The sequence below is a fragment of the Theropithecus gelada genome, unplaced genomic scaffold (genome assembly GCF_003255815.1).
Source record: "Theropithecus gelada isolate Dixy unplaced genomic scaffold, Tgel_1.0 HiC_scaffold_249, whole genome shotgun sequence".
NCBI classification, from domain to species: domain Eukaryota; kingdom Metazoa; phylum Chordata; class Mammalia; order Primates; family Cercopithecidae; genus Theropithecus; species Theropithecus gelada.
In genome coordinates, this window is record NW_020258957.1 from 115 (window position 1) to 11779 (window position 11665).

An 11665-nucleotide genomic window follows, 5' to 3' on the forward strand; every position below is an offset into this window, starting at 1 on the left:
ATTGCCGGCCTTGTGCCCCCCCTGTAGAGGTCTGGGCCCGGAGTGTGGGCCTCGGCTCTGTCCCCACAACTCCCAACATCCCACAGCAGCCACCTGTGTCCTCCTGGGGACAGTGGGCGTCCTGGGGCTTCCTCTCCTGCCTCACGCTGGGCCCTGACCCCGCACTCCTTCCTCTGTGTCTGGAAAGGTGAGAACAGCAGCTGTGATGCGGCCCTGGTGCCTGCCCCTTGTCATGGTGAGACCAGCGCTGCCCTCCTGGACCGGGTGCCCCATGGCCGGCTGAATGTGCAGGACTAGGGCAGCGGATGGGGCCTGAACAGCCGGAAAAGCTGCACCTTCTCCATCTCACCTGGACCTCTGAGACTAATGTGCTGGGGGCGTGGCCCCAGAGGGGAGGGGACAGCAGCTGCCTGCCCCTTGGGGGCCAAAAGCACTGTCCAGTGGCCTCCCCTGGAAGGGTCGCTGTGTGCAGAGGACGTCAGGGAAGGAGTCACCTTGGAGGTGTGGCTGCCGCCTCCGTCTGCCGCGGCTCAGCCGAGTGAGGCTTCCTTGGGGGGCAGTGCCCACCCTGGCCTGTGCGGGGTGCGCCGCGTCCCCTGCCCTGTCTCTGAGGGTCCCACTCCCCAGCCCGCATGTGGGCCTCACAGAGCGGAAGGGGACATACATGGCCAGGCTTCCAGGCATTTATTCAGCTCCTTCCCTGTGCCTCCAGCTGCTTCTTGAGTGAAGCCCACACGCCGGGCCGGCCACGGTGGGCTGAGCTTCGGGGACCCAGAAGGTGCAAACACAGGGCAGGGCTGGGGCAGCCTCCTCCTCCCTCCATTCACTCCATGAGGAGCCTGGAGACCCTTCCAGTCCTGTGCTCAGAGGCTGAGTCCGGACGCCCCATGCAGAGCTGGCTGCTGCTCACGCCTGGCTGCCTTTACCCACTCGCCGATGACGGTGGCCTCCAGCTTTCGTGCCTCAACCACAGAAACAGGATCTTCGGGGTGGGAGGCTCTGGGGAGCGGGCACGGAGGGGGCCCATCAGCCCCAGCCCTCGGTGGGCCTGTCCCGCCCAACCCGCGACCACCGCCGGGCCACCTCCCTCCACACCTGAGGTCGAGGTGGTGCGCGCCCCCCTGGATGGTGATGGCAATGACTGATGCGCTCAGGTTCCTCCGAATCTGTGCTCAGCGGAAAGAATTCCATCAGGTGAAGGAATAAGGCCACTGCCCAGCCTCCGTGGACCCATCAGAAAGCAGAGGGCGGAGCCGGGAATCAGCATCCGCCAAGCAACCAGAGAGAGAACCAGCCAGAGAGGGAGGCGGGAAGTGACGAGATGGGGCACAACCGGGTAAGACAGGAATGGGGTAGGGGCCGGGCGAGGGGCCTGTGATCCCAGCACTCTGGGAGGCTGAGCAGGGAGATCGCTTGAGCCCAAGAGTTCCAGAACAGCCTGGGCAATACGGTGAGACTGTGTCTCTACAAAAAAACGTGTTTTGTTTGTTTGTTTGTTTTGTTTTGAGACGGAGTCTCGCTCTGTCGTCCAGGCTGGAGTGCAGTGGCTGGATCTCAGCTCACTGCAAGCTCCACCTCCCAGGTTCAGGCCATTCTCCTGCCTCAGCCTCCCGAGTAGCTGGGACTACAGGCGCCCGCCACCTCGCCCGGTTAGTTTTTTTTTTTTTTTGTATTTTTTAGTAGAGACGGGGTTTCACCGTGTTAGCCAGGATGGTCTTGATCTCCTGACCTCGTGATCCGCCCGTCTCGGCCTCCCAAAGTGCTGGGATTACAGGCTTGAGCCATCGAGCCCGGCCAAAAAACGTTTTTTTAAACTAGCTGGGCATGGTGGTGAGCGCCTGTAGCCTTGGTTACTGGGAGGCTTGAGCCTCAGAGGTTGAGGCTGCAGTGAGCCCTGATCTCGCCACTGCACGCCAGCCTGGGCGACAGAGCAAGACCCTGTCTCAAAAAAAAAAAACAAACAATCTAACGGGGTCACAGGGCCCAGGCCAGGACTCACCCCGCCCCCTGCCCAGGGGTCCAGGTTCCCGTTGGAAAAGATGATGTTGCTGGCGGCTCTGAGATCTGCAAGGGGCAGAGAAAGTGGTGATGTGGCCCCTCGTGGGGGCTGTGAGCCGTGGGCAGGGGGTGCAGAACTCAGGGCAGAAAGCAGGACGCTGCCCCGCCCCCGCCCCAGCCTTACCGCCCCCCCAGAAGCTGGTCAGCAGCCAGTCGGGCCGGGGCCACACGCCCCAGGTGTCCAGGCAGTACTGCTGGCGGCGCTCATCCGTGAAGGGCAGGTCAGGGAACATATCGGTCACATTGTTGCTGGCGAAGGTCAGGTTGATCTCGGTGCAGGCCTGCAGGTGCCCCAGCCTGAGTCAGGCCAGCCCACGCCTGCCCGTGCCCCAATTGGTTCCAGGCCACCCACAACCCCACACCTGGTAGTCCCAGGCCCTGGCATCGGGGCCGGTGCCGCAGCCAGTGGGGTCAGCACAGCTGCGGTAGAGCCGGTAGATGTCGTAGCAGTGCTCGGAGCCCGAGGCGTTGTAGACCAGCCCTGGGGAGGAGAGGCGCTGGGGCCCAGCAGCCACACACAGACACACCACGGGCTCCGGCCACCAACCTGTCCCCCCTTGGAAGGTCCTGCAGGGGGTCTGGGGCTCTGGGATCTGTGTCCCAGTGAGGAAGGCCCTCCAGGCTACCTGCTTGGAGGTCAGTGGGGTCTGTGCTGCCAGCCCTGGGCCTGACTGTTGAGGGCCCTCCCGCTCCCCACGGGGCAGGGTGGGGCCTGCTGCCCTCTGTTGCCTTCCATGCCTGGGGACTCCAGGGTCCCCTTGATCAGCACCCACCAAGCTGGACCTGGCTACAGCCAGTGCTGGGAGAGTCCCCAAGGATGGCCACTGCCTCCCCCAGGGCTTCTGGGAAGGTCGTGCTGTCCAGCCCACCACAGCCCTGGGGCAGGAGGCAGAGCCCCTGGCTGGGCTACAGATCCTCACCCCACCCGGCCCCAGGACCCAAGCCAAGCCTGGGGTCTCCACACTTGCCCATCTGGGGCCGGGGGAAGGGCACCTGCCAGCGCTCGCAGCCCCGTGATCCTCTGAGCCTCACTCAGCAGCCGGTCACAGCCCACCTGGGGTGCAGGGGCAGCAGCGACTCAGCGGGGTCCCCTCCACCAGCTCCGCCTCCCTGGCTCCCAGGATGAGGGTCAGGCTGCTGGCCACCAGCCTCGGGACGCTCCAGCCGGCCTCTCCCTGTGCCCTGGGAGGAGGCACCTCACCTTGACCGGGTTGGCGGGGAGGGGACCCAGGAAGTCGGTGGGGTAGGGGTAGTCCATCATGGCCAGCACGGTGAAGGCATTCCGGGCGAACATGAAGAGCTGGGTCAGGTCCTTCTCGTCTGACAGCGGCTGGCAGGTACCAAACTCCCAGCGGACCCTGTCGTAGGCTGCATGGAAGGCGCGGAGACTCAAGCCTTGGACATAGCAGGCGCTGGGGCGGGTCGGGCAGTCGGGGGCGGTGGGGGGGCCTCACCTCCCTGTAGGAACAAGTCCTTGATCTGTCCGAACGCTTCCCGCACACCCTGGGTGCACTTGGGACTCTGGCCCTCAAAGTCCTGGGGGAAAGAAACCGTGCTCACTGCAGCCGCTGTCCCTTAGGGGGCCTGGAGGACCCCAAGCCTGACTCACCGCCGTGACGTCCCGGAAGAACTGGTTGGAGTCGCCGAGGCCTGCCACAGCTAGAACCGGCGCGCTGGCTGCCAGTGCCCCCGCCACCAGGTGCGGGTACTTCATCCTCAGGTAGGCGCTGAGCATCCCCCCATAACTGAGTGAGGGACACAAGGTTAAGGCTGCTGCCCCCAACACCCCGTTTCAATCTCTTTCCCTCCTCAGGGGCCCACAGGTCCCACAAGGAGGACACTTCTGAGACCCACAAATTCTGACCCTGGGCCTGGTGCGGGTGCAGCCCTTACTGGGAAAGGCCGCTGGTGTGGCCAGCACATCCCAGCTGAGCAGGTGGCTGGGAGGACAGGCTGGGAGGGCTTCCTGGAGGAGGCAACACTAAGCCTGGAACCCCTGCCTGAGGCCTTAGGAAAAGACAGTGGTGGGGGTCAAGAGGGGAGAGGCCGGGCCAGCGCACAGCCACCTCTGCAAACAGTGGGGAGAAGGGCTGGGGTCGCTGGGTCGGGGCAGGGTAGGGAGGGGGTGCGGAGACCGGGGGAGGCGCCCACCTTCCACCGAAGGCGATGGCGGGGGCGTCCTGGGCCCCGAGGTCGCGCCGTAGCGCGCGGAGCAGCTCTGCAAAGTCGGCCAGGGCCTGCTCCACCGTCAGCAGCTCCGTGTGCCCGCGCTGCGTGGACCGCTCACCGAATGGCAGCGACTTCCCGTAGTAGCGCTGGGGGGAACTTGCCATGGAGCCCGGCCCGCGACCCCGCCCGGCACCCGCGTGCTCCGCGACCCCCGCCCGCGACCCCGCCTGGCACCCACGTGCTCCGCGACCCCCGCCCGCGACCCCGCCCGGCACCCACGTGTCCGCGACCCCCGCCTGCGACCCCGCCCGGCACCTACGTGCTCCGCGAAGACCAGTAGAGCCCCCTGCTCGGCCGCCAGCTCCGCGATGAAGCCCGAGTTGTTGGCGAAGGCCCACACGTCGCCCTCGTTCCCGGTGTAGAAGAAGATGGGCCCCTCGCCCCGGATCCAGAACCTGTCTGTGGGGAGGGCGGGTGAGGCGGGGGTGCTGGGGGGCGGCGGGGGCGGGTGAGGCGGGGGTGCTGGGGGGCGGCCGGGGCCGGGGCCGGGGTCTCACCTGACACCAGGAAGCGCTGGGGGAAGGTCTGGTTGCCGAAGCGCTCGAAGTTGAAGTGGTCCAGACGCTGCTGGAAGAAGCGCTCCTGGAAGCCGGGGTCCGGGGCGCTGCGGGCTGTGGGGGGCGCGGACCTCAGAGGCGGGGCCGGGGACGGGGATGGGGACGGGAAATGGGCTGGGGGCGCCACCACACTCACCCCCCGTCTGGAGGCCGCGCAGCCCGAGCGCCAGCAGGAGGACCGGGGCCCAAGCAGCGGAGCCCATGTCGCCTTCCGCGGGCACCCGTCACGTGGGCGGGGTCACGGGGCCGCCGGGGCGCGCTCCTCCCTCCAGGCCCCACGTGTTCCCGGCGCCTGTTGTTCCCATGGAGACCGTCGCCGTGGGGCGCCTGTGCAGTCGCTGCTTCAGCGCCGCGCCGGGGACTGTGCGCGCCAACACCCCGCGCCTCATGGCCGCTGCCCAGGGGTCCCTCCCGGGCACGGCGCGGGGAAGCCGAGGGCCCCTGGGGGTCCAGGTCCCTGGGCCACCTCCACGGCCTCCCGCCCCACTGGCTCGTCCTCCAACCGCGATCCCATCTGGAGCTGCGCTAGGGCGAGTCCCTGCTGTGCCGGCCAAGCCTCCCCAGCACTTGCTCCTGGCAGGTGTCGCACTCTAAGGCAGGGCCAGGAAAGCGGGGACCGTTCTGCTGCCCCTAAGGGCGGGAGGGAAAGGGTCCTAAACAGAGTGATGGCGCCCGAAGAAAGCGACCCAGGGTTTGTCCAAGCTACAGCAGGGGCTGGGCAGGTGGGGTGCGGGGCCTCGCAGGGGGCAGGAGTGTGGGGTGCCCCTGGAGGGTCTGGGCAGGACAGGGATGTGGCCGTGTAGCTCCCAAGAGCTGGGATCGCCACCCGCCCTTCCGACTGGCACCCAGTTTGCCCACACAGCCTTGCAGGGACAAGGGGGGACCAGAGACCTCTGCTGGGAGCTGGGGCCTCCTCCCTGGGGAGCACCCAGAGGATGGAAGTAGTCACGTTTCCCCAGCATCCAGTCCAGGACGTGGGTGAGGGGGCCATAGTGGTGAGTGCCAGACCAGCCACGTGGAGTCCTGCTGGGGATGTACATGGGCCACTAGCCAGGCCCAGAACAGGTACAGAAGCAGCAGGGACTCAGCTACAGACAGAGAATTACTCTGTCTCTCTCCCAAGACTGCCCTTGGCCAACATGACCCTGCCATGCCCATCCTGTGTGTGGCTGAGTGGGGAAGACCGGCCACTTTCACAGCCCCTCGTGCTACGGCCCCCCCGCCTCACACAGAGGCACTCCCATGGTGGGTGACTGGTGGCTGGGGCCCTCAGCATGGTAGCAGTGACCATCACGTCACACTGCAACATGAGGTCATCCAGGGCCACACACCATCCCCACCATGGCTCTCACATCTGGGCCCTGTCCCATCCCTATACAGTTCCGGGGCTGCCTGCCGGGACCCCCACAGGACGGGGTGAGAAGCAGCAGCAGCCCTCCTTGGATGTAGAGGTGCCCCATGGCATCCCCCACTCCACACTTCTGCTCCTTTGGCTCCCTCGGGTGCCTTAAGTGGTCAGAGCTCCACCAGCAACCCTCACCCAGGATTGCAGCTCTGGAGACACCAGCTAGGCCGAGAGCGGCCAGCCAGCTCCCCAAGCACACCAGGGCCTGGCGATGCCGCAGGCTTGGCTGGGCCCACAGAGGGGCCAGAGCCTCAGGGAGGGTTCCAGGGGCAGGGTTTCCAAGGAAGCCACTTCCCCTCTTGTCCATCCCCAGGCCTTGATGCCCCTTCTGGGCAGCAGCCAGGGCCTCCCAAGCCAGGAAGAGTGGGCATGGGGCTAGCCAGCATGGCTCTGCTGGGGGTGAGGGTGGCCACAGCCCCCTGCTCACATCCCTGTGCTCACAGAAACATGTGCTGTATGGAATCGAGGTTTAAGGGATCTAGGCCTGTGCTGTTAATCTGTAACCTTAGCCCCATCCCTGTGCTTACAGAAACATGTGCTGTATTGTCTCAAAGTTTAGGGGATTTAGGGCTGTGCAGGATGTGCTTTGTTAAAAATGAGTTTGCAGGCAGTATGCTTGGTAAAAATCATCGCCATTCTCCATTCTCGATTAATCAGGGACACAATGCACTGCAGAAAGCCGCAGGGACCTCTGCCCAAGAAAGCCTGGGCATTGTCCAGGTTTCCCCCCACTGAGACAGCCTGAGATACGGCCTCAAGGGAAGGGAAGACCTGACCATCCCCCAGCCGGACACCAGTAAAGGGTCTGTGATTAGGAGGATGAGTAAAAGAGGAAGGCCTCTCCGGTTGAGATAAGAGGAAGGCCTCTGTCTCCTGCATGCCCCTGGGAACGGAATGTCTCGGTGTAAAACCCCATCGTACATTCATTCTATTCTGAGACAGAAGAAAACTGCCCTGTGGCTGGAGGCGAGATATGCTGGCGGCAATGCTGCTCTGTTACTCGTTGCTACACTGAGATGTTTGGGTGGAGAGAAGCATAAATCTGGCCTACATGCACATCCAGGCACAGTACCTTCCCTTGAACTTATTTGTGACAGATTCCTTTGCTCACATGTTTTCTTGCTGACCTTCTCCCCACTATCACCCTGTTCTCCTGCCACATTCCTCTTGCTGAGATAGTGAAAACAGTACTTAACAATTACTGTGAGGGAACTCAGAGACCAGTGCTGGTGGAGGTCCTCTGTATGCTGAGTGCCGGTCTCCTGGGCCCACTGTTGTTCCTCTATACTTTGTCTCTGTGTCTTATTTCTTTTCTCAGTCTCTCGTCCCACCTGACGAGAAATACCCACAGGTGTAGAGGGGCTGCCCGCCCCTTCACTGGCACAGCAACCTGACATGTTAAGGGGTACAGCTTCTGCAGGAGGCCCTCAAGGTCTGTTATCACCAGGGCCCTTGTCAGCCTGTGCAGGATACAGTAGGTCACCCAAGGGGCAAGTGGGCCTAGGCTGGCCATGCCTCTGCAGACACCCCCAGTCTCTCTCTGCCCATCCCCGGAGCGGGACAGACGGGCAGGTTGGCTACTGAGCCACCAGCTGAGGGGTCAGAGGTCCCTGGGCAGGGAATCCTGGGAGCCAGGCCAGCAAGGGTGAGGGGCTGCTGAGCCCAAACCCTCCTCTCAAGGTCCATCTGCTCTCTCTAGACCATCTAGGCAGCTCCTCCACACCCCGATTCCTGCTGGGACACCCAGTCCCACCCTCTACGGCTCACAGACTGGGGCCATGCCCAGCCAGACATCACATCTGGGCTGCCCCTCAGACTGAAAGGCTGCCAGCAGGCCGCTGGCAGGTGGCTCCGGTGTGTGTGGCCGTGACCTACCGCATCTGCACTTAGAGCCGTGCTGGTCTGTGTGCTGAATTATACGTAATACAAAACTGACCACTTAACCACTTTCATGTGTTAAGTTTGGGGGAATTAGGTACATTCATGCATTCACAATACTGTGCACCGTCACCACTATTTTCCAGACGACCTCATCACCCCCAATAGCAACCGTAGCCATTAAACCATGGACCCCAGTCCCTGGCACCCACCGTTCTACCATTTGTCTCTGTGGCTCTGCTGACTCCCAGTACGTCATATCAGTGGGATCCTACAGTATTTTGTCCTCTGTTGCCCAGGCTGGAGTGCAGTGACAGGATCTCGGCTCACTGCAACCTCTGCCTCCCGGGTTCAGGTGATTCTCCTGTCTCAGCTTCTGCAGTAGCTGGGATTACAGGAGCCCACCACCATGCCCGGCTAAATTTAGTATTTTTAGTAGAGATGGGTTTTCATCATGTTGGCCAGGCTGGTCTTGAACTCCTGACCTCAGGTGATCCGCCCGCCTTGACCTCCCAAAGTGCTGGGATTACAGGCGTGAGCCACCGCGCCCGGCCTGTTTTAGCCATTGTGAATACTGATGCGATGAACATGGGTGTGCAAATATCTGCTTTTGTTTGTTTTTTCAGACAGTCTCTGTCACCCAGGCTGGAGTGCAATGGCGCGATCTCAACTCACTGCAAGCTCTACCTCCCAGGTTCAAGCAATTCTCCTGCCTCAGCCTCCCAAGTGGCTAGGATTACAGGCGCACATTCACATGCCTGGCTAATTTTTGTATTTTTAGTAGAGACGGGTTTCACCGTGTTAACCAGGATGGTCTCCATCTCCTGACCTCGTGATCCGCCTGCTCGGCCTCCCAAAGTGCTGTGATTACAGGTGTGACCTGCTGCACCCAGCCTGTGGTTTTGATTTGCGTCTCCCTAAGGATTAGTGATGCTGAACATTTTTCCTGTGTTGACTGGCCATTTGTTTGTCTTCTTTGGAAAAATGCCTATCAAATCCTTCACCCATTTTTGAATTGGGTTGTTTTTTGTTGAGTTTTACGATTTTTAAAAATCATCTGGATCGGCCGGGCGCAGTACCCCTCCCAAAGTGCTGGGATTACAGGCATGAGCCCCTGTGCCCGGCTGAGATCCAGATGATTTTTTTTTTTTCTTTTTGAGATGGAGTCTCTCTCTGTTGCCCAGGCTGGAGTGCGGTGGTGTGATCTCGGCTTACTGCAAGCTCCGCCTCCTGGGCTCACGCCATTCTCCTGCCTCAGCCTCCGTAGTAGCTGGGACTACAGACGCCCGCCACTATGCCAGGCTATTTTTTTTTTTTTTTTTTTTGTATTTTTAGTAGAGACAGGGTTTCGCCATGTTGGCCAGGATGGTCTCGATCTCCTGACCTTGGGATCCGCCCACCTCGGCCTCCCAAAGTGCTGGGATTACAGGTGTGAGCCGCGAAGCGGGCAGATCACAAGGTCAAGAGATCGAGACCATCCTGGCCAACATGGTAAAACCTTGTGTCTACTAAAGATACACAAATTAGCTGGGCACGGTGGCAGGTGCCTGTAATCTCAAGTACTCAGGAGGCTGAGGCAGGAGAATTGCTTGAACCTGAGAAGCAGAGGTTGCAGTGACCCAAGACCGTGCCATTGCACTCCAGCCTGAGCGACACAGTGAGACTCTGTCTCAAAAAAGAAAAAAAAAAAAAAGGCTGGGCGCGGTGGCTCACACCTGTAATCCCAGCACTTTGGGAGGCCGAGGCGGCTGGATCATGAGGTCAGGAGATCGAGACCATCCTGGCTAACACGGTGAAACCCCATGTCTACCAAAAATACAAAAAATTAGCCGGGCGTGGTGGTGGGCACCTGTAGTCCAAGCTACTCGGGAGGCTGAGGCAGGAGAATGGCGTGAACCTGGGAGGCGGAGCTTGCAGTGAGCGGAGATCACGCCACTGCACTCTAGCATGGGCGACAGAGCAAGACTCCGTCTCAAAAAAAAAAAAAAAAAAAAATCTAGATCTCACTCCCTTGTCATATATGTGATTTGCAAATCTTCCTTTCTGCGGGTTGCTTTTTTATTCAGTTGATACTGTCTTTGAAGTGCAAAAATTATTATTTTTTGAAACAGAGTCTCACTCTGTCGCCCAGGCTGGAGTGCACTGGTGCAGTCTCGGCTCACGGCAACCTCCCTATCCAGGTTCAAGCAGTTCTCTGCCTCAGCCTCCAGAGTAGCTGGGATTACAGGTGCCCGCCACCATGCCCGACTAATTTTTGGATTTTTAGTAGAGATGGGGTTTCATCATCTTGGCCAGGTTGGTGTTGAACTCCTGGTCCGCCCGCCTCAGCCTCCCAAAGTGCTAGGATTACAGACGTCAGTCACCATGCCCAGCTGATGTGCAGAAATTATTTTGATGACATCCAGTTTGTCTGTCTTTTTTTTTTTTTTTTTTTTTTGAGACGGAGTCTCGCTCTGTCGCCCAGGTTGGAGTGCAGTGGCCGGATCTCAGCTCACTGCAAGCTCCGCCTCCCGGGTTCACGCCATTCTCCAGCCTCAGCCTCCCGAGTAGCTGGGACTACAGGTGCCCGCCACCTCGCCCGGCTAGTTTTTTGTATTTCTTAATAGAGACGGGGTTTCCCCATGTTAGCCAGGATGGTCTCGATCTGCTGACCTCGTGATCCGCCCGTCTCGGCCTCCCAAAGTGCTGGGATTACAGGCTTGAGCCACCGCGCCCGGCCCAGTTTGTCTGTCTCTTGTTGCTTGTGCTTTTAGTGTCATATCTAAGAATCTGTTGCCAAATTAAAAGTTGTGAAGGTTTACCCTCTGTTTTTTTCCTGAGTTTTATAGTTTTAACTTTTTTTTGTTGTTTTGGGGGTTTTTGTTGAGACAGAGTCTCGCTCTATAACCCAGGCTGGAGTGCAGTAGCACCATCTCGGCTCACTGCAACCTCTGCCTCACAGGTTCAAGCGATTCTCCTGCCTCAACCTCCCAAGTAGCTGGGATTACAGGCATGCACCACCACACCCGGCTAATTTTTGTATTTGTAGTAGAGTCGGGATTTTACCATGTTGGCCAGGCTGGTCTCTGTGGATGACAAGCCACCCAGGTGCTGAGGCAAGAGACCGTGGGCACAAGCTGTTCCAGTATGATAAAGAAAATATATAGAATAAGAATAGTTATGGCCAGGTGCAGTGACTCACGCCTGTAATCCCAGCACTTTGGGAGGCCAAGGCGGGCAGATCACAAGATCAGGAGATGGAGACCATCCTGGACCCTGTCTCTACTGAAAATACAAAAAATTAGCCGGGCGCGGTGGCGGGCGCTGGTAGTCCCAGCTACTCCGGAGGCTGAGGCAGGAGAATGGCGTGAACCCCGGAGGCGGAGCTTGCAGTGAGCCGAGATCACACCACCGCACTCCAGCCTGGGCGACAGAGAGAGACTCCATCTCAAAAAAAAAAAAAATTATACTGGAAAGAGATAATAGATATGATGATATGTGAATATTATCAATCATCAGTGTGTAGCATTACTCTTTTTTTTTTTTTTTTTTTTTTTTT

The 11665-nt window shown here is 59.9% G+C and overlaps 1 protein-coding gene across 2 annotated transcripts; it reads right to left on the reverse strand.

The window, feature by feature from the left end:
* Positions 1 to 673: 673 nt before the first annotated feature.
* Positions 674 to 5076, reverse strand: DPP7 (dipeptidyl peptidase 7). 2 transcript variants are annotated; one of them, XM_025374309.1, is made up of 13 exons: positions 4981 to 5076; positions 4785 to 4898; positions 4547 to 4686; positions 4210 to 4373; positions 3668 to 3803; positions 3513 to 3516; positions 3260 to 3426; positions 3052 to 3112; positions 2421 to 2539; positions 2183 to 2339; positions 2000 to 2064; positions 1096 to 1166; positions 674 to 999 (listed from the first exon to the last, which is right to left on the reverse strand). In XM_025374309.1, exons 1-13 carry the CDS (start codon positions 5045 to 5047, stop codon positions 864 to 866), a joined length of 1401 nt encoding a protein of 466 aa, XP_025230094.1. In that variant the 5' UTR covers positions 5048 to 5076; the 3' UTR covers positions 674 to 863. The 2 variants fall into 2 exon arrangements, with proteins under 2 accessions (XP_025230094.1, XP_025230093.1); XM_025374308.1 differs by having other exon boundaries at positions 3513 to 3594.
* Between the last annotated feature and the right edge of the window lie 6589 nt (positions 5077 to 11665).

Bases quoted from the DNA above. Each gene is read 5' to 3' on its own strand.
- DPP7 (XM_025374308.1), bottom strand. From the start codon at position 5,047: ATGGGCTCCGCTGCTTGGGCCCCGGTCCTCCTGCTGGCGCTCGGGCTG. The intron at 4,687-4,784 runs GTGAGACCCCGG...CCCTCCCCACAG, and splicing joins CCAGCGCTTCCTGGTGTCAG to ACAGGTTCTGGATCCGGGGC. The intron at 3,804-4,209 runs GTGGGCGCCTCC...TCCCTCACTCAG, and splicing joins GCCATCGCCTTCGGTGGAAG to TTATGGGGGGATGCTCAGCG.